The sequence below is a fragment of the Penicillium waksmanii genome (assembly GCF_028829765.1).
Source record: "Penicillium waksmanii strain IBT 27052 chromosome Unknown utg000002l:1.0-3326099.0:1.0-3328782.0, whole genome shotgun sequence".
Lineage (NCBI taxonomy): Eukaryota > Fungi > Ascomycota > Eurotiomycetes > Eurotiales > Aspergillaceae > Penicillium > Penicillium waksmanii.
The window spans coordinates 213844-238810 of record NW_026643249.1 but is presented as its reverse complement, the minus strand read 5'-3'; the positions used below and the strand labels follow the sequence as shown (position 1 = coordinate 238810).

The 24967-nt window shown below is 51.2% G+C and overlaps 12 protein-coding genes across 12 annotated transcripts; 6 read left to right on the top strand and 6 right to left on the bottom strand.

Annotated features, from left to right (window-relative positions):
• Positions 1 to 747: 747 nt before the first annotated feature.
• N7481_001752 (uncharacterized protein) lies at positions 748 to 2499 on the bottom strand (the record flags this gene model as incomplete). The annotated part of the gene is made up of 1 exon (XM_057260971.1): positions 748 to 2499. The coding sequence occupies one exon, from the start codon at positions 2497 to 2499 to the stop codon at positions 748 to 750; it is 1752 nt and encodes a 583-aa protein (XP_057125903.1).
• Positions 2500 to 3634: 1135 nt separating this feature from the next.
• N7481_001751 (GMC family oxidoreductase) lies at positions 3635 to 5693 on the top strand (the record flags this gene model as incomplete). Its single annotated transcript, XM_057260970.1, has 3 exons — positions 3635 to 3746; positions 3807 to 5096; positions 5164 to 5693. The coding sequence occupies 3 exons, from the start codon at positions 3635 to 3637 to the stop codon at positions 5691 to 5693; spliced, it is 1932 nt and encodes a 643-aa protein (XP_057125902.1).
• A 1204-nt stretch (positions 5694 to 6897) lies between these two features.
• N7481_001750 (uncharacterized protein) lies at positions 6898 to 7860 on the top strand (the record flags this gene model as incomplete). Its single annotated transcript, XM_057260969.1, has 1 exon — positions 6898 to 7860. One exon carries the CDS (start codon positions 6898 to 6900, stop codon positions 7858 to 7860), a length of 963 nt encoding a protein of 320 aa, XP_057125901.1.
• Position 7861: 1 nt separating this feature from the next.
• Positions 7862 to 8044, top strand: N7481_001749 (uncharacterized protein; the record flags this gene model as incomplete). The annotated part of the gene is made up of 1 exon (XM_057260968.1): positions 7862 to 8044. One exon carries the CDS (start codon positions 7862 to 7864, stop codon positions 8042 to 8044), a length of 183 nt encoding a protein of 60 aa, XP_057125900.1.
• A 412-nt stretch (positions 8045 to 8456) lies between these two features.
• Positions 8457 to 10653, bottom strand: N7481_001748 (pseudouridine synthase PUS7; the record flags this gene model as incomplete). The annotated part of the gene is made up of 3 exons (XM_057260967.1): positions 8457 to 9362; positions 9412 to 10396; positions 10454 to 10653. The coding sequence occupies 3 exons, from the start codon at positions 10651 to 10653 to the stop codon at positions 8457 to 8459; spliced, it is 2091 nt and encodes a 696-aa protein (XP_057125899.1).
• A 195-nt stretch (positions 10654 to 10848) lies between these two features.
• Positions 10849 to 11385, top strand: N7481_001747 (Rieske (2Fe-2S) protein; the record flags this gene model as incomplete). The annotated part of the gene is made up of 2 exons (XM_057260966.1): positions 10849 to 11085; positions 11146 to 11385. 2 exons carry the CDS (start codon positions 10849 to 10851, stop codon positions 11383 to 11385), a joined length of 477 nt encoding a protein of 158 aa, XP_057125898.1.
• A 710-nt stretch (positions 11386 to 12095) lies between these two features.
• Positions 12096 to 13380, bottom strand: N7481_001746 (uncharacterized protein; the record flags this gene model as incomplete). The annotated part of the gene is made up of 2 exons (XM_057260965.1): positions 12096 to 12947; positions 13003 to 13380. The coding sequence occupies 2 exons, from the start codon at positions 13378 to 13380 to the stop codon at positions 12096 to 12098; spliced, it is 1230 nt and encodes a 409-aa protein (XP_057125897.1).
• Positions 13381 to 14129: 749 nt separating this feature from the next.
• N7481_001745 (uncharacterized protein) lies at positions 14130 to 14594 on the bottom strand (the record flags this gene model as incomplete). Its single annotated transcript, XM_057260964.1, has 1 exon — positions 14130 to 14594. The coding sequence occupies one exon, from the start codon at positions 14592 to 14594 to the stop codon at positions 14130 to 14132; it is 465 nt and encodes a 154-aa protein (XP_057125896.1).
• Positions 14595 to 15958: 1364 nt separating this feature from the next.
• On the bottom strand, positions 15959 to 16912 carry N7481_001744 (DUF2293 domain-containing protein; the record flags this gene model as incomplete). Its single annotated transcript, XM_057260963.1, has 3 exons — positions 15959 to 16525; positions 16582 to 16704; positions 16772 to 16912. 3 exons carry the CDS (start codon positions 16910 to 16912, stop codon positions 15959 to 15961), a joined length of 831 nt encoding a protein of 276 aa, XP_057125895.1.
• A 1884-nt stretch (positions 16913 to 18796) lies between these two features.
• On the top strand, positions 18797 to 20855 carry N7481_001743 (PHD finger domain protein; the record flags this gene model as incomplete). Its single annotated transcript, XM_057260962.1, has 2 exons — positions 18797 to 19812; positions 19859 to 20855. The coding sequence occupies 2 exons, from the start codon at positions 18797 to 18799 to the stop codon at positions 20853 to 20855; spliced, it is 2013 nt and encodes a 670-aa protein (XP_057125894.1).
• A 681-nt stretch (positions 20856 to 21536) lies between these two features.
• Positions 21537 to 22705, top strand: N7481_001742 (sideroflexin family transporter; the record flags this gene model as incomplete). The annotated part of the gene is made up of 4 exons (XM_057260961.1): positions 21537 to 21640; positions 21741 to 21850; positions 21917 to 22011; positions 22082 to 22705. The coding sequence occupies 4 exons, from the start codon at positions 21537 to 21539 to the stop codon at positions 22703 to 22705; spliced, it is 933 nt and encodes a 310-aa protein (XP_057125893.1).
• A 356-nt stretch (positions 22706 to 23061) lies between these two features.
• N7481_001741 (amidase) lies at positions 23062 to 24768 on the bottom strand (the record flags this gene model as incomplete). The annotated part of the gene is made up of 2 exons (XM_057260960.1): positions 23062 to 23237; positions 23325 to 24768. 2 exons carry the CDS (start codon positions 24766 to 24768, stop codon positions 23062 to 23064), a joined length of 1620 nt encoding a protein of 539 aa, XP_057125892.1.
• Positions 24769 to 24967: the final 199 nt, after the last annotated feature.

The window sequence follows — 24967 nt, the reverse complement described above, 5'->3', positions numbered from 1 at the left end:
AGACAAAAACTTGGATAGTAAAAAAAAAAGAGTGCTGGGGAGGGATCCACTCGCGATAAAAAGGTGAGGTTATCAAAAGTGGAGCCTGCGTTTGTTGGGATTTTGCCAGCCGAGGTAGAACAGTGTAGTACTAGACCCTGGTGTATTATAGTATACTATATAGTATATCCTATGGTATATACTATACATTATGCTATAGTACATATGCTAGTTACTAGTATATTATTCTATATTATATTCTGTTCTATTATACTCTTTCTCATCTATGGCAGTCTCGTGACTCTATTGTATTGTGTCTTTGCACGGAACACTGCTTACTCATCCACTTTCTCATCCACCCACCACATCTGTGGAGTTGCACCGCACTCCCCTCAATGCACTCACTGCATGAACAACAACGCGCACGAGCAAGGCGCACTTCCAAACCCTCAAATTTCAGATGATCGACTCTTGTTGGGACCAATCACGCTGATCTCCCGCTATCACCTCAATCCCAACAGCTTCCAAGCTTTCGTCATACTAGTCGATCGCATCACTCCGAGTGTTCTCACATGCCGCCGAGGCCATGCCGAGATCTCTAAGGAGGATATGTCTTACATAGGCCCCGGGGCAGACCGACTGTTGTAGCTATTGCATATGGTATCAACCATTCCAACTAGTACTACTGATATTCTACTGTACAAAGTGGTACTAACTCCGCCTGATTCAACTCAATCAACTCCAATTCTATTCGCAAGACCCTTAAAACTATATAGCCCACATTTCATGGATGTAAAATTGTGGAGATAATGTACACACCCCACTCAACTCCCGCTCAGCGGGGCTTTGTGTTGTGTGGTACTGGTGGCGGTGTCGATGCCGCCGACGAGGCTGGCGAATCGCTGGTCGGTGCCCGCATATCCGCTCTCTTCGGCGGCGGGGAGGGGGGGCCTTCTTACGGGCTTGAGCCTCAATCGTAGCGCCGGTTCCTGCCGAGCCGGGGGAATTAGAAGCTGGGACTGGGACTGGGGCTGGAGCGACGGGCGAGCTGGTCGCGGGAGAGCCGGGACCGGGTGGACGCGGCATTCGCTTGTTCGCCGCGGCGTTGAACTTGTGGTCCTCGACCATCGTGTTGAAACGAGAGGTCACTCCACCTAATTTCTGCTTGCCAAAGTCGATCTTGTCTGCATGTCGCTCCCGCAATCCCTGAGCGGGTGGTAACGCATCCTCCGCGTCCCGAGGAGGAAGACCAGAGGCATGGGATGGAGAAGCTGGGGTAGCAGACGGAGATCGGTAGTCATCGACAAACCTCTTCGCTCCTGAAGCTGCGCCGCTGAGTTTCTGTTTGCCCATGTCGATCTTATCTTGATGCTTGTCCTTGAATGCCTGAGCTGATTGAAGTTTTGTTTGCGGGGGTGGTAACGACTCCTGCGTGTCTCGAGGAAGACCAGAGGCATGGGATGGAGAAGCAGGTGTAGCAGGTGTAGCAGGTGCAGCAGAGGGAGATCGGTAGTCGTCGACAAATCTTTTCGCTCCCGAAGCTGCGCCGCTTAATTTCTGTTTGCCCATGTCGATCTTATCTTGATGCTTGTTCTTGAATGCCTGAGCTGATTGAAGTGTTCCCTGTGGGGGTGGTGACGGCTCCTCCACGTTTCTAGGAGGAAGACCAGAGGCATGGGAAGGAGAACCTGGTGCAGCAGAGGGAGACCGGTAATCATCGACAAACTTTTTCGCTCCTGAAGCTGCGCCGCTGAGTTTATGTTTGCCCATGTCGATTTTATCTTGATGCTTGTCTTTGAATGCTTGTGCCGATTGAAGCGTGGAAGATCGGGCCGGGGGAGGAGGGGGTACAGCTCGTGAGGCTGGTCCGGTTTGCATGTTCGAGAAGCGGGATTGTATTTCATTGACGGGTGCATCGCCGGCTGTGGTCTGCGCCTGCGATTGACCGTTTACCTCACCAATCCCCAAGGCGGGGACTGACACGCCAGCGTTGGCGAGGCGTGATGTAGCCTCTTGGTTGATATATCCGTCAGATTGTGGAAGCGCCACTGGGCTGTAGGCCGGTGGCGGGACATCGTCCTGCGATTGGGATGGAAGGTTCCGGGGCGGAACCCGAGGAGGAAGGGAAGGCTTGGGCTTCGATGCCGTTGCGATGTTGGTGGATGAGCCGGAGCTCGGCGATTCAAGACGTCGAACCGGCGGAGGGGGCAGGTTCTCTGTTGACAGCCCGGTGGTATTCACCCGATATGGGACCGGAGGCGGTTTCGGCTTCTCCGCTGCTTCCTGTTCCGCTGCGATAGCCTGTTCTTGGTGTGCATTCTGCTGGTTCACTTGATTCTGGGTGAGCGGGGCCCCGATACCACTCCGGTCTGGAGTCGTCTGGTTGGGTACAGCGGCCGCTCCATGGTAGTTAATGTGTTTGGGAGGAGGAGAAAACAAGGCAGGGTCCTTCAGGGATGATAATGGGCGGGAGACATGTTCGGAGTTTTCTGATTCATTGGGGTCCTTTCCTTTCCCCATCCATCCAGCCTGTCAAATCAAATCCATGCAAGTTAGCGTCAGAAGCCAAGGCTAGGCCCCCAAATTTGGGGAGAGGAGAGAGAGAGGAACCCACCACTTGGTTGATGCCTTTGAAATCATTGCGCCAGCCCTCCTTTCTGCCACCTTTTCCTTCGGGGTGCCAGCCCCCTTTCATAACATTGCTGAGGCCACTCATGATGACTTGTGCGATGACAATGGAATGTGTGTTCAGGAGAGAATTGAGTTGAGTTCCAGTTCCAATTCCAATCTGCAGTGACGACACAGCCCCCTCTTGCCCCCGCTTTCTCCACATCACGTGGCTTACCAAAGGGGAAGTGTGTTTATGCCTGATATTGAAGGCATTCAACGAGCTGAAGATAACTGAGGATACGAGTAGTAACCAATTAGACTTTTAAGAGAGTTCGCTAATAACCGCTTTGTAGATTAATAGTAGTACGGAGTACAACCACCCCTTCTACAGATTTATAGTAATACTAGTAAATATCCGCTGCGTGCTATCTTCGTGGAACTAGATGCTTGAGCCCTACAAGACAATACATTCTTGCCGCAATGTGGTTAGTAGAATGGCAACGAAACTTGAGACATACTAATACGTCGTTGATAGACAATAAGTCGCAGCAACAACATACAAATGCTTAGCGGCATACGGAGCACTTAGGGACGAGCTCTGCCAATGCCTTTCATCAACCATGCTCTGCAGGTACTAGTACTGCACGAACGGGTGAACAAGCCCCATATTTATTGGATCTTGACCAATCAGACTCAATTTCTCCTCAAATCGTTGAGGTACATACTTTAGCGTCGGCTCCGAGGCTTTGCGGCACCGCGGTTCCATTTTGAAACTGGAAAGGATCCAATGCTGAGAATCAGGGCCAATAGTGAGACATGTGAAAAACCTTTTCCTCACGAATCTCAAAATGAAGACCATTTTCCGAGTTTTGATCTCGGTGGAACCGAGTTTCCCCGCATTTCGGCACGTTTGCGGAGCAGCCATTCATTCGCAGGAGTCACATAAAGGAAAGCTGAAAGCTCTGGCCTGGCTAGGGTGAAAATTACCATTCGCTCGGCCCTTTCCTGGCATTCCTCGCAGAGATTCCCCTGGTCATCCAACATCATGGGTCGCAATCCGCTCACAAATCCCCTGCACTATGCAACCCCACAGCTGCGAACAGGTCCACCCGTCACATATGCGACTGCTGGACGGAGCCTTGTGAGCTACGACTATGGTATGTCACTGATGGTCTTCACTCATTTAACCGTATCTAATATGTTTTTCGATTGAAAAGTAATTATTGGTGCCGGTGCGGCAGGCTGTGTCCTTGCCAGCAAACTTTCCGAAGACAAGAACGTGTCAGTGTTGGTCCTCGAAGCTGGAGGCGACAACACTAAGGTCTTCGAAACGAAAGTGCCCATCTTATTCTCAAAGCTATTTCACACGGAGCATGACTGGGACTACTACACGGTCGAACAGCCGGAGCTCGCCAACCGGCAGTTGTATTGGCCGCGGGGAAAGATCCTCGGAGGTTCAAGCTCGCTCAACGCAATGATGTACCACCACTGCTCCAAATCCGATTTCGATGAGTGGGCCTCGGTTCATGGCTGTGATGGCTGGAGCTACGACAAACTGTCTCCCTACCTCCGAGACATGGAGCGATTTACCCCGAACCCTAACCGCCCGGCCATCGACTCCCAGCATCGTGGCACCTCTGGCAAATGGCAGACGGGCTATTCATGGCTTTCGGAAATTGTCGAAAAGGGCTTTATACCCGGCTGTCTAGATGCTAATATCCCGGCCATCGCGGACGTCAATACCCACCAGGGCACTCTAGGTGTAACAAGGTTCCAGACCTTTGTTGATCCCAAGGGACAACGTTCATCGCTAGCCACTGCTTTCTTGACCCCGGAGGTGTTGGCCCGACCAAATCTATATGTCGCATGCAAGGCCCGGGTCACTCGTATATTATTCGATACAATCACCAGCAAGACTCCAACAGCGATTGGCGTGGAGTTCCAAACTTCTCAGGGTGGTGAGCGCTTCCAAGTTCACGCGCGAAATGAAGTTATACTCTCCGGAGGAGCGGTTAACACACCACAAACCTTGTTACTCAGCGGTATTGGTCCGGCGGACGAGCTCAAGGCTCATGGAATTCCTGTCGTTCAAGAGAACAATGCGGTCGGTCGCAACCTGAAAGATCATCTCTGCACGACGCCTATAATTGCCAAGGCAAAGAGCGGCACGACACTGGACTACCTAGGAAATGATATTAAGGCCATCCCAGCACTAGCACGATGGCTTCTTACGGGCGGTGGCCCATTATCAAGCAATGTTGGCGAGGCGGCGGCATTTATCAAGTCGACGGATCATTACTTCCCTCAAACAAAGAACAGTCCTAAAACTTTTACCTCTGGGGACAATGCCCCGGACATTGAGCTCATCGGTGCTCCGCTTGCATTTATTCATCATGGCGAGGAGAAGCCCGTGGATGGAAGTGACGTTTTCTCTATCGTTCCAATTGGCCTTCGCCCGCAAAGCCACGGCACAGTCACCTTGAAGAGCAGAGATGCATTTGATGCGCGTAAGTTGACTAGATTATCTTGCTACTTTAATATTGTATCAGTGCTAACCACAATGACTGGATCCAGCGATCATCGACCCGAAATATCTGAGCGACGAGGGTAGCAACGACCGAAACGTTCTCCTAGTCGGACTTCGCGTATGCCTCCAAATTATCCAGAGCCCAGCTTTCAAAAAGTACTTTGAGCCTGTTCCGGTAAATGACGATCCGACCTCGTACTGGTGGCCTTATTCAAGCAGCAATTTCGATAATATCACCGACGAGCAGCTCCTGCAGTTTATGGATGAGAAGGCATTCACTTTGTACCATCCCGTCGGTTCGGCACGTATGGGACCCTCGCCCGCTTCGAGCGTTGTGGACCTCGAAGGGAAAGTCCATGGTGTCAATGGACTTCGCGTTATGGATGCCAGTGTGTTCCCAGAACAGATCAGTGGACATCCCACCGCGCCTATTGCAGCTATGGCTGCCAAGCTTAGTGCTATGATCAAGAATGGCAGTACCCCCCCGCAAACCTTTCGTTGCAAATCTGTGAGGGAAAGCAGCTACACACGGGGAAATGGGAATATTCATAAAGGAACCCTTCCGCATAGTATCTAGTTTCTAAAGATGGGGCTTCTTCTGATGCGATGTTTATTCACTCCCGAGGTCTCTGGAGACTCCCTCCGAGAGTCTTTTGCATGTCTGACGAGGCTAGAATGAAGCATCAAGATAATACATTCTGTTTATAACATCATATAGCTAAGCAACAATCCACGATATCTCCAAAGCAACTTGAATAGAGCTCCAGGACTCTGACATGACAATCAGCAAATAACTATAATTTGCGCCAACATAGTACCAGTTGTCCCGTCAAAAATACCCAGGCGCAGAATGGTAAAAAGTAAAATCGAGCTTTGAAATACGAGAAGCTTGGCTGTAATTATGTACACCCCGGCTCGGTCATGCTCAGAAGAGGCCAGTAAACTACTAGCACTCCACTGGGAAACTCCCTCCTCGTGATTCAGATGGAGATGGAGGGTCCCGCGAGGGCGCTAGCTGTCTGACATTCCATTGATCTTCCAGAAACAGCCTGTAAGAATGGCGTACGGATGCTCATCTGTTTCCCCCTGCCGCCTGAGCAACAATGGGAGCCTCACTTTGCGTGGGGCTAATCGCGATGTAGTTAGAGTTGACGCCGATCTGCATATTCGGCCCCCAAAGGATTCGTGGCTCATGGAGAATTAATTATAGAACAGCGTCAGCTTCACCAACACGAGGTATTTCTTTCTTACCTTTGAAGGGTTATGATGAAGCTGGTCTTTGTTGTAAAGTTCAAATTTTGGTAGCACATATTGCGTAAATTTGTAAATGACATTCATCGTAGACTTGAAATTGCTACCCATAATTAATGCAGATCAGGATTTTGTGACGCCCGCAGCCTTGTCTTCGCGCCCATCTCCTAGTTTGAACTCTTGCCAACCACGAGGCAGTGCTTAGCAGCAAACCCCACTCGGGATGATCCGCCCAACGGCCGTATTCAATGCCTCCAGCTGTCTGACCCCAGTCATATGAACTGCTGCATCTTCCCGTCCCACATCTTGATACTTTCAATTCCTTCCAACCACATATCAGCACATCCTGGAACATACAGTCTACTACCCTGAAGATTTCGAGCGCGAACAAAGCGCATGCGATAACTCGTGCTCATTCGAACAACAACGTCTTGGCCCCATCATCCTTTGTGCCCCTCGTATTTGTCCCCCGAACAACTCTTCTTAAAATCAATCCGCCCCAGGTCCCCGCTTCTTCCTCTTAATCGGCCATGATGGATGCCATGGAGAATATCATCCAGATAGTCGAGCGAGATGAGGCTGCTCTAGCTGGCATGTTTCGACTCGGGCGTAATCCTAACCCCGATATAGAACTCGAGTCCACACAGTCGGTTGGCCAACTTGAAGGACCTTCGCGAACAATTATAGAGTTTGCATCGAAAACAGATAGCCCAGCAATTGACTCAGGTTCGGAGACGAGTAAGCCGGCCACAAATCGGGGCACGGAATCGGAATATTCAGAACCAACATCAGGTGAGCCTCAATACATACCATACCCACCACTCGAAATCTCAAGCAGCGACGAAGACACTTTTAATGCAACACACCCGCTCACAAGCTATCCAGGGTCCGAATCCGCGGTATTCACGTCTCCAGTAGTAACATTACCTTCATCAACCACAACAACAGCCTTGACGTCGACCTCATCGTCGTCAACAACAACAACATCATCAACATCATCATCTTCTTCTTCAAAAACAACTACTACCCAGAGTGTCCCCACAGAAGCACCAACCGATACCACAGACACAGCCGCCTCAAACAGTCTAAGCTCCACAAATACAAAGCTAGCCATCGCCGTACCAATAGCCATAGTCGGCCTCCTCATCATCGCAGCATTAACATACTTCTTCCTAAGACGTCGCAGACGTCGTAACGCCCAACCAGAATACAACATTGCAACCGGCCAAACAAGAGCCCTCTCGACGGCAGAGTTAATGGCTCTGCAAAAGATCGAAGGATCTTCTAGCATGCACCATCTACCAGTCATTCAAGTACCTCAATATCAAGAACGTGCGCCGAGTCCTGGCTTTGCGACGGCTAGGACCGTCTTTGATGATTTGCACACGGAACTTGGACTCCCTGTTGCTGTTCCGTTGGATCAGAGACAAAGTGTGTCGGAACATGACCTGCCTCGCTTCAGTGGGTCTGCGTCTCAGGATATCGACGCCTAGAATGCCGTTCGAGAGTCGGGGTGGTGGCTCCCATGATGATGACGATGACGATGTTTCGGTTGTGTCTGATATTAATGAGCGACGGAATCGTGAGCGGGATTTCGATGATATGTCTTCTGTTTCCTCGTTTGAGGATGATGAAGATGAGCACGGGAATGGTCACAATAATGGACATTCGCGATGAAGGCGTTTATATATAACCTTTTGAAGTTCCATGGTTCGTTTTTGGTTTATTTCTATTAAGCACGGCGTTCCAAGGTTAGGCGAGCCTTTTGGCATGGTTTTCATTTACCTGTGATGTACAGGATAAGACATTTGATATCCCTTTTCACTCGCTTTTGAACAAGAACTTGAAGGATAGTACTAGCTTCGAAGTATGGACATAGCGAGGTTTTTTTCGAGGGTATGCGTTCCGACACTAGTATCTAGTAACTTCTAGTACTACCAGTAGTAACCTTCGTATTTCCTTCACCCGGCGCCAGCTGGTGTAGTCGTAGTACCAGTAGGCATGGGATGGGTCATCACTTTTCAATAATTCCAATGTATTCTGATATGTACATTCAAGTAACTTTTCACGCTCAATTTCGGAAATAAAACTAACGGCCACCACCAAAGTCAGGCTTGTACTCCTGGATCTTGCCCTTGGTCAATTCACGAAGAGCCATGGTCGCATACTGGCTCGATCCCAATTGGAACTTCAGCACAACAGCCAGCTTGTCGCCCTCGAGCTCTGATGTCTTTTCCTCGACGGCGCCTCGCAGCTTCTCCAAATCTGTTTGCACGAACTGCTCGTTGTCTTCGGAGTAGAGTCTCGCCTCGACAGAGTAGTCAGCGCCCATGCGGCTCAAGATCTTGCGGTAACCTCCGCTGAGACTGGCATCCTTCCACTTGCGGCGCATGTTGAACGGATCGAGTTTGCCACCCTTCTCGCTGCCCATAAAGTCACGATAGAAGTCGTTCATCTGGTTCGCGGGGTAGATCACATCGAATCCAGGCTGGGGGAGCACCACGTCAAAGATGCTGTACTTGCCGCTTGCGGCCTCTTCGGCCGTCAAGGCTCGTGCACGTGTGAACATGTCCTCGGCGGCGGCGGCACTGTCATCGCCCTCAGGTCTAATAATAATCTCGCCATCCGCGTCAATGTTACCGGCGGGCTCGGGAGCTGAGGCTTCTTTATCACGGTGCTCCTGAACAATAACCAAGTCACCTTCGACAACCTGATCACCGTAAAGGCGCCAACGTTGGCTGACTGCATAGTTCCAGACCAGTGATTGGTACGCGTGAACGTACATCAAGCGCAGGTTGCGCGGAATAGTCTGCAGCGCGCCAAGGTAGTCCTTTCTGCTTTTACCAAGGTGCCGAATGATATTGGCCTCGGCGGAAAACTTCCTCGGGAGCTTAGCCAAAGCATCATTGATGCCTCCGGTGGTTAGGAAAAGGTTGATAGCCTCGGCGCGCGCCTTGTCATCCGAGCTGATAGGTGCTGTCGAGGACTCGCCCTCCTGGGCCGCAGCGAGAACATGAGGGGGGGAAGTGCAAGATAGACTCGACAGCTCCCTGGAAATCGTCCTGCAGAATCTTGACACCAACTGTATCGGTGCGGGTTGCGAAGGAACCGAAGCGTTGGAGACCATAGTAGTTGAAGTAACCTCTCTCGCGGAGGTTCTTGAGCGCAGTTCCGACCAGTTCAGTGGCCTTGGTAATTGTAGCCTGAGGATCGTTCAGATCAACGCCGGGGATCTCGGATTCACGTAGCGTAATGACGAATTCATTTCCGCCAAGATCACCAAGCTCCAGGCCGTTCTTGCAATACTCGAAGTCACCCAGGACAGCGTTTCGGAGAGTCTTGTTAATGTTAACTAGACGCTCCGCATGTGCACGTAGTACACATGCACGCTGAGCGGTCGCACCACGTCGATCCTTGGTTCCGGCAAATTGGAAGCTCTTCGGGTTTGTCTTCATTGTGCGCGAAATGAACGAGATCACCTCCATCGTGTCCTTGTTTTCCTTGTAAAGAGTGAAATGTAGGTATTGGCCACCAAGCTCATCCCAGCTCATGCGACCGCCGTCAGAGGCGCGACCACCACGAAGACGTGCGCCCGAAGGCTTACGCTTGAAGCGGTTGTTGGCCGCCGTGATACCGAGATTACCATCGCCGTCGGTGGAGGACTCGAGTTGTGCATTGAAGATACGACGGAGAGTCTGGTGGATCTTGGTGCGCAGTTCCCGGTCGGAAACGGAGACAGTGACCTTGCCGAACTCCGAGGGTCTTCCTTTCGGCGATGACATGGCGCGCTTGTGGAGATCGATGGTTGCAACAGCATTGTCGGCGCCCAGGTATTCGGTCAGCAGCGCATTATCCTCCTCAGATATATTGAACTCGGCCGGAGTTTCCTCTTGCGCGGGTTCTTCGGGTTCCGGTACTGGTTCCTTTGGCTGCTCGACGGGTTGCTTCGTGGAATTCGGAGGGGTGGTGGTTCGCAGGTGCAGAACTTCGCCGGAAGGCAGGATCTCGTTGACCAAGAAGTCCGTATACCTAGAGAAAGAAGCTTAGCAGGAGGCTTCTGTCATTGAATTCACCTTCAATTCTCACCTCTTCTTCAGGATACCCGAAAATCCTTCATTGCTGGCCGTCACGAACTCGGTGATACCAACCTCGAGCTCCTTCGACGTCTGGGCATTCTCGGCCGGGGCGCTGGCCGCCGGCAGCGCATCTGCTGCGCCATCAATCGCAGCAACAGCTTCGGTCTTTTGCCGCTTGCGCGGCGATTCCACGAGTTCTGGGTGCTCCATTGCGCGGTGTTGGAGATGAGAAGATCTGAACCACCTGGAAGATCTGGAAGATCTGGAGAGCTCCGAAGTTCACGCATTAGGGTTAGCGCGGGTTAGCCCTAGTTTCCTGATTGGGCGAGACTCAACCACATATCGCTGTGTAGCAATGGTCTACTGCAGCTACCAGCAAACTATATACCATTTTGTCATCTCGACATGTTCAATCCTTTTAGAAGGCAGGTTGGAGCAGTCTGGCAGCGGATAGGCCTCAGGTCCGAACTTCCAGACCTCGGGGACGACGAGAACTACAGGATTGCGCCTCGATGCAAAGCCTTTAATGTCCCCAAGGAGGGTGGGCCCGCGGAACAAGTTGAAGATATTGACATGCCCGGGGATATGAAGGATCAAGTTCTTGTTTTTAAATATAAAGGCAAGGTCCACGCCGTTGACCATGTAAGTAGTAGAATGCCAGCTCCCCTGCAGCGAGGATTGGCCCGAGCTAAATCTGCATAGCAATGCCCTCACTCGTCATTCCCCCTCTCCCAGGGCAATCTTTTCGATATTGAAGATTTTGGGATCGCTTTGTCTACCGGTATCATGTGTCCTAAGCATGACTGGTCTTTCGATATCATCACAGGCAAGGCTGATCGAGGCAGCTACAAGCTGAAGGTGTGGGAGGTCCAGCTGCGAGATGTCGCGAACGTCGAAGACGACAAAGAAGTTTGGGTCCGTCGGAAGCAGAGAATTGGTTAAAGCATCTTCACTGGCTTCACTTCATTCTGGGACTACGTTTATCTTCACAGCCGTATCCAACTCGGAAAACTTGGTCTACGGCATGTCGAGAACTGATCGTCTCGTAACCATTCTCTCCGCCAATCTGCATGACCATATGGCCTCTCAACTTCCGCGTGAACCAGCAGATTGTCTTCAGATATTTGAGTGTGTCATAGGAGGAATCACGTCCAGTTCCAACCATCTAGCTTTTCCAACTCGTGGTTGGTCCTGAGGTGATCCAAGCCCGGCATCCGTTTAATCCTTCCGGGCACTCTGCTATGACTGATTTGATGGAGCAAATCCGGTGGAGAGTCACATTCAAGACCCGACTAGAGGGATGCGTTCCGCCCATGTCGCACAAGCCTTGAGAGCCTGATCCTACTCTCCGTCGGGCCAAATAGCAATAACTCAACTTGAAATCGGGCCTCGGGACCCAACGGCAGAGGCCCTTCGCAATGGCTCACGATAGCCTGGGCTTGGAGGACGTCTTGACCACGGCCTGAAAGAAACTCTACTAGTATATAGTACTAGTAGCCGTTTCTTTTAAATGGTCTTTATGCAGTTTTCCAGATGATTCATGCGGTATTTGTACATTCAAGTTGGTCTCATGAGACTCCCGCTATGAATATAATGTATAAAATTATGTACATATACAAACAATTCACATGCTCCGAAGGGGTATTTAACCATTAACCGAAGAGATACTTCTTCCAACTCTGTTTCCAAGGCTTCCAAGTCCCACCAAAACGGTGATTGATACAAGCATGAGTGCTCAAAAAGTTCTCGGCTCCACTGTGTCGTTGTCCATTGCCCCACGCATTAATAGGTAACACACACAACCCGCCCAGATCCGCCCCTGCCTTGGCCTCCGATCCCTGAACACAGCGGGGTGCGCTGAGCCCGGAGAACGGGGCCCATGTTACCCGCTGCGTCAGGCCCCCTGTCCCTGGCGAAATTAACTCGCCCAATCCCATGTCGGCGGTCACCGACTCGGAAACAAATGGGTGGGAGGCCGGGAGTGTATCGGATAAGACGTCCAAGATCGCATCTGTGAATACTCCCGGACCGGTGATTTCCAACGTGGTTAATTCATTATACCGCGCTCCGAGGAAGACGTTACTCTCGTCCAGGTGGCGTTTCGTGTGCGACAAAACGCGCACGATAATTTCTCTGAGTAGTGGGCTGAATTGGCGCGGTGCGTACATGGTATATTGAATGAAGCCGTAGCTTCGAACCCAGTGCCAGTCGTGCATCTTCTGAGCCGAGGCGAATGGCTCGTCGATTTCGACGCCGACCACGAGTGAGATGTCCGGAACGTCTGTTTTAAATACCGATTTCTGCAGTGATGGACACGATTTGATAGATCGGGCCGGGAAGACATCGGTATCGGCATAGTAGCCACCATAGTACCATAAGATCAGATATCGGAGCAAGTCAGCCCGGAGAACATGGTGAGGGTAGGCGTGGTATAAGGTTGATAGGCCGGGGATGGATGAGAGGGTGATGGTAACGAATTCTTCTGCCCATTCGGTGGTGGCGAGCTGAGAAGGTTGAAATTAGCACCCACAGCACAGGCGCGAACCAAAAAAAACCTACCTTGTACTTCCACTCGGAGTTCTTTTCCTCAAATTCGAGAGAATCAGGGCCCCGCTCCTCCGTGCCGGGGTCTTTGCCGAGGATGATCTGCCATATAGTATCCGAGGGGCCGGCGGGACCATGTAAGGTCAATTGCTGTTCCTCAATGTCGCGCAATGCCTGCGATAGCTGCTGTTCATAGGCGGTGTCTGGATTGTCGCGGAATGTGGAGCGGTAAAGGTAACGCGGTTGATCTGCCACGTGCGAATCTGCGTGGCTCTGGAGGGTGGATTGCAGCCAACTTGAAGGAAGACTCTTGGCGAGCACCAGGATGAGCAGCAGAGCAACCACGATATAGTATCTTCGCCGGCTGGACGTAGCGGGTCGAAAGCGCCTCATGGTGGACGATGAGCCATGATCGGGGAGAAAATGAATGGAAAGTCAGGGTCAATGGGATTTGGTGTCAGCAATGGCAGTGGCAGTGGGCAATGGCAGTGGACCCTTTCTTGGCGGTGTGGAGTCGCCCCACTGCTAAGCAAGCTAAGCGTGGTAGTAGTACTAGTAGTACTAGTACTAGTATAGCCTTGGAGTAGGAAAATAGCAAAGGAGAAAGGGAGAGAAGAGAAGAGGAGTTGGAGGACTTTAACTGGTAGACCTGGAGTAGTAGGAGTAGGAGAAGGAAAGAAAATGTTATAAGGAATAGCTTATACTTCAAGTTCCTATAGTACTGTGACCTTAGCTTATAGTAGTAGTAGTATATACTATTAGTTCAGTGGGAAGCAAACGGTTTACTAGTAGCCACCAGGTGCTATTTAGTAGATACTACCAGTAGTTGCTTTTAATTCTGTTGACTCTGTACTATACAAAATGGGACCAATTGCTTGAGATATCAGATAGTAAAAGTAGACTCTAACCATATCCTCTTTACGGGCTGAATCTGCAGGGTGCTACTAGTATCAATGGAGTCTGTAGTATCTATGGAATAGGTGATAGTAATATTGATATTGAGAACTATTTCCTTCGCCACAAAGACCAGCTCTCAATTTACGTCGTCGGCAATAGTCACATCGGCCATATCTTTGGGATGAACATGAGCTACTTGCATTCACTCTCAAAGATGCACCTTTCTGTCCCGGATTATCACCTTCCTAGACAGCCACCCGCACTTGAAAATGATCATGCATCCACGGCAAACCAGGAAACCACCCCAAACCCTGAGCGTCCTGAATCATCTCAATCATAAAATGCAACCTCCAATCCGCAATAACAAGCGCATCCTGCCGATCCGTCGAAAACGTATCGATTATAATCCGCAGCACCAACCCCGAATTTCTCCTTAAGGGACGCTGATTCGGATAAGAAAGACGTGTCGGTGGGATGGAAGGTTGAACACCCGTGCGAATGCGCGTGCGTGCCGTCCGCAGGATTTCCAGGTCCGGCATACGTCCTGGTACCGGGTTACGGATTTCGATCTCAAAGGTGTGTCGGAAGACTTGGTTGTTTCCGGTGTAGCCGCGTGGAGCTGTGGTGCCCGCCGCTGCTACCTGGATCAGAGATTGAGGTGGCTGTTGGTGGTGCTGGGGAGTGTCGATGTCCATTGCGTCTGGGTCCATGGGTCTTTGGATCGGATATGGAGATGAGGATGGAGATGATACGGAGGCGAGGTGGGTCCAGGCGAGGGCTTCGGGTTTGGTGGTGGATTGGGATTGAGAGGTTGCTATGATCAAGGCGGAGTTTCTGACTAGGTCTGCGCGGGATTGCTCTGGGGTTGGTCGAGCGTGGGGTGAGGGTTGAGTTGTCACTCTGTTCAAGTTGTTTAGGGCGCGATTGTTGTAGATGCTGTGGTTGCTGGCGTTCAAGGATGCCTGTCCGGTTGTGAGATGGGGTGGATATCGGGCTGGTATTGGACTGGTTAGTGCGTGCTTTCAGATGAGAAGATAGTTCGGAACTGGGGCTGCCCAGGCGGCTGCTTGCAGGTGATGGGAAGCGTGAAAGGGCATTGTATGGATTATACCTGTCCCTGATCCTGATCCTGATCCTGATCCTGTTGCTCGAATGACTGGGCTGGATGAGCTGCGGCCTTGGCCACGACCACGATCATGGCCACGATGAGAGGTCATGATTTTAATAAGTGATACTAACTCGCTTTAGGGAAAGAAGAGGCCAATGTGCTCTTGGCAAACGAAGTAAGTGCCAGTGATTGAGGTGGGGTGAATGTATAATGATGGTGAAGTTGGTAAAGGTGCCCAGGTGGTGACTCGGTAGTTCAGGCTACAAAGTCAAACACATAAAAGGCTCACACGCCTGGACTTTCAAAGCTCGATTCCAGTAGTAGTAGTAGTAGTAGTAGTAGTCGGCCACTCACTAGAATTCACTGATGTTCATAGCTATACCTGGGTAAAAACTTAGATTTCTACACCAGTTCTGACTATTGGAATCTATTTCTACTATCTGATATCTCAAGCAATTGATCCAATTTTGTACAGTACGGAGTCAGCAGGCTCAAAAGTGACTAATATCTAGTACTAAATAGCACCTGGTAGCTATCTAGGTACTAATATTATTGAATAACAGGTTACTTGCTGCTGAACTAATAGGAAATAACTACCAGTCCTAGTACTAGTAGTATAAAGTCAGGTCCACAGTAGTTAAACTAGAACTTGAAGCTACTTTCCTACTCCTACTCCTACTCCTACTCCAGCTCTACCAGTTCAAGTCCTCCAACTTACCTTACTCCGACTTCTCTTCTCTTCTCTCCCTTCCTCCCTTCACTATTTTCCTACAGTGGCGTTGCAAAGGTTTGAAACCCCTTGTTGACTGTCCTCGTCTCCGCAATGGGGGACTTCAAAATTTTGGAACGCCACCATATTCCAAGGCTATACTCGTACTACTCGTACTATCACGCTTAGCTTGCTTGAGCCGGTGATTGTATTAACCCTACCAAATGCGATGCAATACAAAGCAAGATCCCCAACTCCTAGATCCATTCCAAGGATTCCATAGATGCAACTGAACCAGATTCCACAGATTCCACAGATAGCACAGATTCGGCCCGCAAAGAGGACGAGGATATCGATATCACACTGAGAGACACACTCCCTTCTCTATTCTCACCTTGCTCTCCTCCACCCTTAACATCACCACCTTCCCACGACTTCTTGATGGTTTTGACGGTCGGCCACACCTTTTTACGGGCGTCACTCCGCTCCATCCCGCCATCAAGAAGAGAATCATAAGGCGTGTGAGTATGTCTGATATGAGCTTCCACGGCCAGCGAGGCTTTGCGTTTATCAGTCGTCATACCGGTGCGACCGACGCGGCCGGAGCCTTTGAGGAAAGCATGATTCATGACAATGTCCAACGTAGCTGGTGGCATTAACGGGAATTCTGAGCGCAGGAGTTGGCGCCCGCGTGATAGAACCTTTGTGTCGTTGGTTTTGACAGCTTTGGCGCGGGATTCGGCTGTTGCCGCGGCTGTTTTCAGTACTTCTGAATGGATCGAGGATGGGACTCGGATTCCGAAGCTGCGTTTGCCGGCTTTGTCCTAGTTTTTTGTCAGGATGGGTGGTTGGTGCCAGTGGGGGCAGGGAATGGACTTACCCAGACTGTGTAGACCATTTGGTCAGATTCTTTGGTTTTGATACGGCAGTTTCTGGTGATGTACACATCACCTTTTGGGACGAAGATATAGCCGTCTGGCATGGGGGACTTGTCCACGATGTTCTGTTTGAGTGTTAGAGAAATTGCTTTGATGGGAGTTTTGTGGTTTAAGTTCAAATTTGGAACTGACCTTTTCAAGGGGATCATCTGATTCTAGAAAGATATGTTTTCCCCGCTTCTTCTTGGTTGAGCCCTTCGAGCGTGGGCGATTCAATTTTGAGAGTGGCTGGTTGTCAGACCCCCCCGAGCAAGGAATGAAGTGGGGCTTCATTCTGTGGATTTGATGGGTTTCCCGAATTTTTCGTACGAGCTCTCTTGCGATGGTTTTTTTTTCCGTTCAGAATTGCGTGGAGCCGTACGTTTGGGAGGCATGGTGTTGGATGCTGTAGGGGTGGAGAGAGGGATGGCAAACAGATAAAGCGGCAAGTATCAAAGAAGCAAAGAGAAAGAGAAAGAATGGAAAGGGCAGAAAGATTATCTGCCCCGGACAAAGGATCATTCAGATGCGACCGGCATTTCCCTGGCGGGGGTGAGAGTGAAGATGGAGGTGGAGGTGAAGGTGAAGGTGAAGTGTCTCCGCGGAAGTCTTGGCAGCGAAAGCCTCAGTTAGCATAGACAATACACAGCTGTAGAAGTGTGTATACCTAGGGAACGATTAAAGATGCAAAATATTAGAATTATTTAATTATTAGCTTTGGTAATATGATAATATTACTAATATTCTCACCCCGTAACTAACTACTCTAAAGGTTAAGGTAATGGCAATTGACTTCCTAAGGTTTGCACCACGCCGTTTGTGCCATGATCGACAAAAGGCAAAGGACCTCCGATCGCATTGATTCATGGGGAAATGGGAGCTCTGGAGGGATTTGGAGCTTAACTAGGATAGTCTTAGTACTAGTACGGAGTACTTACTACTCATGGTATCACAAGCAACCGGCAAGCGAGGCTCAAGGCTGAACCAGCGGCCTGGGAAACCGGTTTGCACTGGCAGAGCAAGGGGGGATTCAGGGATGCAGGGGTAGGAGTGCTCCTGTATCCAGTGGACACTGCCAGTGGGTGTCAGTGTATATGTACAAGTGTACGAGTACGGAGTACTACTTACAGCATTGAGTAGCTAATCTTGGGGATATACAGATATCGAGTTATACTGGTATACTGGTATACTGGTATGCTGGCATGCTGGCACTGCTGGCTACATGGCACGCAATGAATGTCGTCATGAGTGCTCCAGAGTGCTCCAGAGTCGGGAGCACTCCTTCGGACTAGGTTTAGTACGAACAGACTAAGCCAAGGCCAATCTCATCTCCCTCGTTCGAGAGTGGGCGCCAATCGGGGCTCGGAGGGTCGGGGGTCGTGGGTCCTGGCGCAGCTGAAAGAGAGTAAGATGAGCTGAGGAGAGGAGAGATAGTCCAGAGTACTCTCGATCAAGCACTGTAAGTAAATGTAAATGTAAATGCAAATGTAGATGCAGTTGTAATTGTAGATGTAGATGTAAGTACCCAGTCAGCCTTCAGGTACCTGCAAGATTTATGCAGGAACCAGGCACAAACGCAGTGGATCGGATGACAAAAAGTCCCCACGGAAGAAAAAAGAAAAAGAAGAAAAGAAAGATCCGATCTGGACCAACTAAGGAAAAGAAAAACACTTCAGTTTGCCGCCTACCTCTCCCACCACTCTACACAATCGAGTATAATCATACTCATAGTTATCCCATACTCACACTGCCACCATCATCATCACCACCATCACTACTACACTCACTCTACACTACACTACATCACTCCTATCATCACCACCACCACCACACCTCCTCCTCCTTCTATACACCACCACTACCAATACACCACACACCACACACCAATTTCAATGCTCCCTACCGAGCATTCCTTCCTTAACTCTCCTTAAGGTTGTTTGGCCCATGGTTGCTGGGCCCTGCTGACATGAGTTGGGATCCCCCTGTCCACAGGTATGTACCAGCTACCCCTTCCTCCTGTGCGGGGAACTCCCTGTCTACTTGTCTTGTGTCTTGTGCCTTAGTAGAATCTTGGTCTTTGGGTTTATCGTCCTGGCCTCTGCCTTCTGTCTTTTGCTTTCCCTGCCATGCTCGCTCCCACCGGCCTCCTCCACTACCATGATGCTAATGCACCCCGCCATGTTCAGCTTCAGCTATCCCTCTGGCGAGCCACAGACTCCCACGAGAACGCCCACCACCCAACCCCTCGATTCTTTCACTCCCAAGCTCGAGTCCAGCTTCTTCGATCCCCGGGTCACCTGGGATACTGCCGACCCATATGCCTCCAGCCCCGAGTTCCTCCGTTCGCCTCAGAAGCTAGGCCTTCACCCAGATCAAACCGATACCGTCAGACGAATCCGCCCTGGGAGACCTTTAGACCCTATGAGTGAGGATGGACCGCGGACCGTGGACTCGGCAAAGTCGGCCGCCTCGATGCAGACCCCTCCACCCACCAGTGCTTCAAGAAGGAAGATTCCGGACTTTGAGCCATTGACCGGTGCCGGCAGGGGAGCTACACCACGGATTGGAGGGGGAGCAGGAGAGGGAGGAGCACATCTGGAGACACCCAGCCGTTTGCTAGGAACCTCGCCCCGTTTGTTCGGAAACCTCCAGGCCTCACCGGACCTCTTCCAGCTGGCCTCATTGGATTCGACGGGCTCGCCTTTCTTTCCGCAACAACGTCTCTTTTGGGACCAGCAAGATCAGGATCAGAGCCATCTTCTTCAGAACCAGCATGCTACGGTCTCCAACGATATCCCTTTACCCAGCACCGGTCTCAGTGCTCATGCTGAGAAACCCTCCAACTACCCTTCTCTCAATAACACTCATTTCCCCCAATTGCCCGCCATCGATGGCTCCATGGATCTGCCTGACTTCCACGGAGCGTTTGGTATCTCCTCTGCTCCTCCAACCGATGCTGCATTGTTCCCCGCCCCCTTCTCAACCTCCCCGCGAGTGCCTGTCGCCAAGGCAGAAGACCCGGCCATGTTTCTCAGCTCGCCCGCTCGACGTTTTGGCGGACCTCAACTCACCCCGGAACGAAGACCTCTCAATGGTATCAGACAACCTTACTACCACCAAACTCAAGAATATAAACGGGAGGAGCTGCGCCGTGCCCTCGGTCAGCCGGGAGGACCCCCCAAGACCATTCGGGGGTCTTTCGGAGGAGAACGAAGACGACGATTTCACACCGCGAGGGAGACGGCCAGGACTGACTCGAAGTGCTACCCATACGGCTATTACGAGCTCTGCATCGCGGCCTGTCAGTCAAGCTGGAGGCATGATGGCTTCGACGAACGGTATTCGCAAGAGTCCCTCCAAGGGCCGGGCATCTGGCCGCTCCTCTCCCGTCAAGACTATGCGTCCTGCGCCTCTCAGCCGATCTAGTTCCGTTGCAACGAGCCTTCCTAGTCGCTCCCGATCCATCGTCCTCAGCATCGGCTCAGATGGTCGTGCCAAAGCTGAGATGAAGCCTACGGATCAGAACCCAACCAGTTTGACGGATCCCTTAACTGGCATGGACCTCGATGGCTCTGCTACCGAGAGTGAGGTGGACCCGGCAGAGTACTCAGAGTATCCAGTCCTTCATCGATCGCAATCTTCCTTTCCTGTTTTCGAAAATCGTCCGTCTTTGTCTCGCAGTGACTCCGGCTCTCGGCCTCCATCCAAGGGCTCATATACTTCTACAGTGGGCTCCTCACACTCAGGTCGCATGTCTCCCTGGGCTGGATCTTCTCGGGGAGGTACTGGTCGATCAACTTACCGCGGATCCCCCGAGGCCGTGAAACGAACACCCAAACGACACTCTTCATTGTTGCACTCCGATGCTTCATACACCAGAGGCAGCACTGCCTCGCAGGCACTCCCCGGGGACGACTCAGATAGCGGCGATGCTCAACATGCGCTGCGCCAAGTGTTGAAAGAGCGCGGCCGAGCTCCAAAAGCGAGACCTTCGACTGGCGGGTATAATGCTCGCATGGCACGATCTTCACATACGTTTGCCAATCTTCGCTCTTCACCTCCTCGCCTCCATAGCGATTTTGATATCCACCCCCGTCAATCCAACCCATCCCCCACAACCATGACCGACCCCGATCTGGCCACACCAAGCACCGACCGCCATAGCAACCCGAGCAACGGGACGCGCTGCGTCTGTCGGTCAATGGACAATGGCGGTCATCTGATGATTCAATGGTGAGTTCTCGGCCAATAGCTTACTTGCACTTATCCTCCCCTGTCCCCATTCCCCACCCTGAACAAGATTATACTAACATACCCCAGTGAATCATGTACACATTGGCTACACACCAAGTGTGTTGGACTAGAGCGCTCCAACCTGCCCTCATTCTATGTGTGTCTCTTCTGTGACCAAACCCCATCCCGACAAAACCGCGTCCGATCAAGCTACGGTGGCGGCCCACCATCACCTCTAGCACACAAATCCTTTCGATTCCGGTAACCCTACCGTGGCTGCATTAACTTATATATTGGAGTCCTGACGACCCCCTCTCTTTTGTTCTTCACGCCGGGTTCTTTGACTTAGTCGGGCCGCCTCCCGCGATTATTTTCCTAATTGTTTTCCTCCCCCTCATGATGATACCTATGTACTTCCTGTTTTTGATACTTTTACTTTTTTTACTTTTTTACTTTTCTATCTTCTCTCTGAGATCCAATAGAATCCGTTCCTATCGCCTCAATCCTTGGAAACCCATCGGCAACGCGCCCGATGAGTCCGCGGTTCGAGTCGGCTTATCGCCCTCACCGCCTTTTATTATCGTAAAATTAAGAAATCTAATTTCCCCCGCAAGTTGAAAGTTGGAGTCATTCAAGTTGCCACACACTCTCTCTTTCACTCGAACTCGTCCTTCGTTCCTAGGCCATGTCTGCCTCACTCCCCGGTTCCCGGGACCTGCCATCCTCTCAATATAATCTGAAGAGCTACTGGGGCCGTGTCCGTCATGCCGTTGACCTCTCTGACCCTCGGTGAGTCTGCCCGCCTTACTCTGTGGCTGGCGTGTGAAAGTACTAGTAGGACCAGGGACTAATTGAATTTGTTCAGGACGTTATTGACCTCGTCCACAAGCCTGGAAGAGGCCAAGGCTCTGATTTCTTCGTACAAGCAGAACAAGATCCCCGTCATGACCCCGGATCTGTGGGCGGCCAAGAAACTTGTTGACTCGACCCTGCACCCGGGTACGTATTGATATACCGCGAGATATCAACCCAGAGGATTCCATCATTGACTCTTCTCTATCGCAGACACCGGCGAAGCCGTCACGCTCCCTTTCCGCATGTCCGCCTACGTTCTGACCAACCTGGTCGTCACTGGCGGCATGCTTACCCCAGGCCTCCAGGTGAGTAAGAAAGAAGAGACATCTCGAGATCTATCTCAGAGCCAAACATTGTGCTAACCTTCCACCCCAGACAACGGGAACCCTCCTCTGGCAAATCACCAACCAATCCCTAAACGTCGCAATCAACAATGCCAACGCCAACAAATCAACCCCCCTCTCCACCTCCCAAATCGCCAAGTCCTACCTCATGGCCGTCTCAGCCTCGTGCTCCGTCGCCCTGGGTCTGAACGCCCTCGTCCCCCGCTTGAAAGGCATTGCCCCAAACACCCGCCTCATTTTATCCCGCCTGGTGCCCTTCGCCGCCGTCGCGAGCGCTTCAGCCTTAAACGTCTTCCTCATGCGCGGCGAGGAAATCCGTCAAGGAATCGACGTCTACCCCATCCTCTCGGCCGAGGAGCGCGCTAAGCGCGAAGCCCTCGGCGACGACGCACCTCCCCTCGAGAGTCTGGGTAAGAGTAAGAAGGCTGCTACATTGGCCGTTGGCGAGACGGCTATTAGCCGTGTGTTGAATGCCACGCCTATTATGGTCGTGCCTCCTCTTATCCTGGTTAAGTTGGAGAAGACTGAGTGGTTGAAGGCGCGGCCTCGAATGGTTCTCCCTGTGAATCTGGGTCTTATTTTGACGACTTCGCTGTTTGCGCTGCCCTTGGCTTTGGCGGCTTTCCCCCCAGCGTCAGGCTATTTCTGCTGGTAGTTTGGAGGAGGAGTTCTGGGAGAAGGGTGGTTCTTCCGGTATGGTTGAGTTTAATCGGGGTATGTAGGTGGACAATATAGTATAGGTGGTGAGTGGTACTGGTGGATGGACAGACAGATGATTTCTTGCTTTTGGCGTTGCTGTGGGGTATTTCCTTTTCCCGTGCTTGCATTTACATTAGATCGTCTTGATTTAGATTTATCACAAGTACAAAGTTCATTTCATTTCGGAATACATCATTTCGCACAATCATTTCAATATGTGACAGTGCCAGTGCCAGTGCCAGTGGTTCTATCTAACTACTACATAGTACTAATAGTAGTGGTTTCATGGTCTCACCAGCTACCGCTGTGACCTTACCTTGAAGGATTCCCACCTGTACAATTCAAATGCGAGACTTTTCTCGCCGAGATAATGCCCTCGATCAATTCAGCCAGGTCCAACAACACCTCATCTCCTCCCTCTCGCCCCATCAACTCCAATCCAATCGGTACACCCTGGGGGGCTTCGAGTGTAGCAGGACCGAATCCAGCTATAGACAAGCAACCCATTAGCATCAGCATCATGCCTCTCTAACCTCATCCCCGAGAAGGGGGAGTCAATTATAGAACAAACTTACCTGGAATACAAACAGCAGGCCTACCCGTCAGAGCAGCAAGGATCCCATTCCTGGCGGGCTGAATCGTCGGGCCGATTTTAATAGGAAAGTGGCGCTGGTGCGGATATACCAGGGCGTCGATGTCATGTTTGGTGAAGATTTCTCGGACAGAATTCTTTAGTGATTCGATGAGGGTGAGTCGAGTTTGGTATTCTGTGCTTTGGCGCGAATATCTGTGTTTGTCGCTGAGTGGGAGGGTGAATACGCCCGTCACGGCCTTTTGATCGATCTCTCCGCTTGAAGCGATGCTTTCGAGGGAGGGATGCGGGGATGAGATTTGATCCAATTGAAGGAATTCGTTTAGACATTCTCTGAATTCAAAGGCTTGTGTGTCTCCGTTGCTGAGGAGGTGGGTTACGCTCCAGTCAACATCATTATGGCTGCTGGCCGGGATAGGGACAAGGGTGATGTTGATGTTGGTATTCGATGGGTCTTGCGCCGAGGAGATCAGAGACAAAGCTTTCCGAGTAACATCTTGCACGATAGCGTTTTCGGCGACGAGTTCGGGTTCCAATCCCAAGTTGGCGTTGCTGGAGGATGATGATGTCGGCGTCTCCAAATGGAAATATTCCTCCAAGACACCAATTCGAAACACACTCTTACTCTCAGTCTCACTTCCCTGCGAACTTGACTCCCCCTTCATCACATCAAACAAAACCCGCACATCACCCACACACCTCCCCATCGGACCCGCAACATCCTGCGTCTCAGAAACCGGCACAATCCCCTCTGTATCAACCCTACCAACCGACGGCCGAAACCCAACAATCGAGCACGCCGACGCAGGCGAACGCAACGAATTAACCGTATCAGTCCCACATCCCACCATGCCCAAATTCAGCGCCAGCCCAGCTCCCGTCCCGCCAGATGATCCGCCCGGTGTTCGGGTGATATCGTAGGGATTGAGGGTCTGCCCGCCGAGCGAGGATGTTGTTGTTCCGTGGAGTGCGAATTCATGGAGATTGGCCTTTGCTAGAATTATAGCGCCGCTGTGTCGGAGCTTTCGTACCACATTGCCATCTCTTTTGCTGGTCAGTGTGGCGAGGGCTTTTGCGCCGCCGCTTGTGGGGAGGTCGTGGGTTGTGTAGTTGTCTTTTAGGAGGATGGGGACGCCGTGGAGTGCAGGGAGTGTAGCTGTAGCTGTAGCTGTAGCTGTGGCTGTAGTGCTAGTACTCCCCGCATTGCGCTGGAGGAGACGATCAGTCTCGGCATCCTTTTCGGCGGCTTCGGTTAAGGCGTTCGGATTGATTGTTATGAGGCTTTTTATTGTTGGGTCGTGCTGCGCGATGCGGGATAGATATGCGCCAACTACGGCGGTGATGGTTGTGCGCCCCTCGCGCAGTGCGGCGTGGAATGTGGGGATTGTAAGTTCTGTTACATCGATTGTGCTTGCGTGTGAGCTCATCTTGCAAGGACTGGGTGGGTGCCAGTGTGCAGTAGCATGCAGGGTTAGGTGGTAGATATACTACCGGAGTTGGAGGTGAGTTGGAGTTGAGTGGGAATTGGAGTTGGAGTAGGTGGTAGTTAGTGGTGATAAATGAGAAGATGTTCGGAGAAGAGTCCGAGTCCGAGGTTGATAACCTCGGACTCGATGCTAACTACTA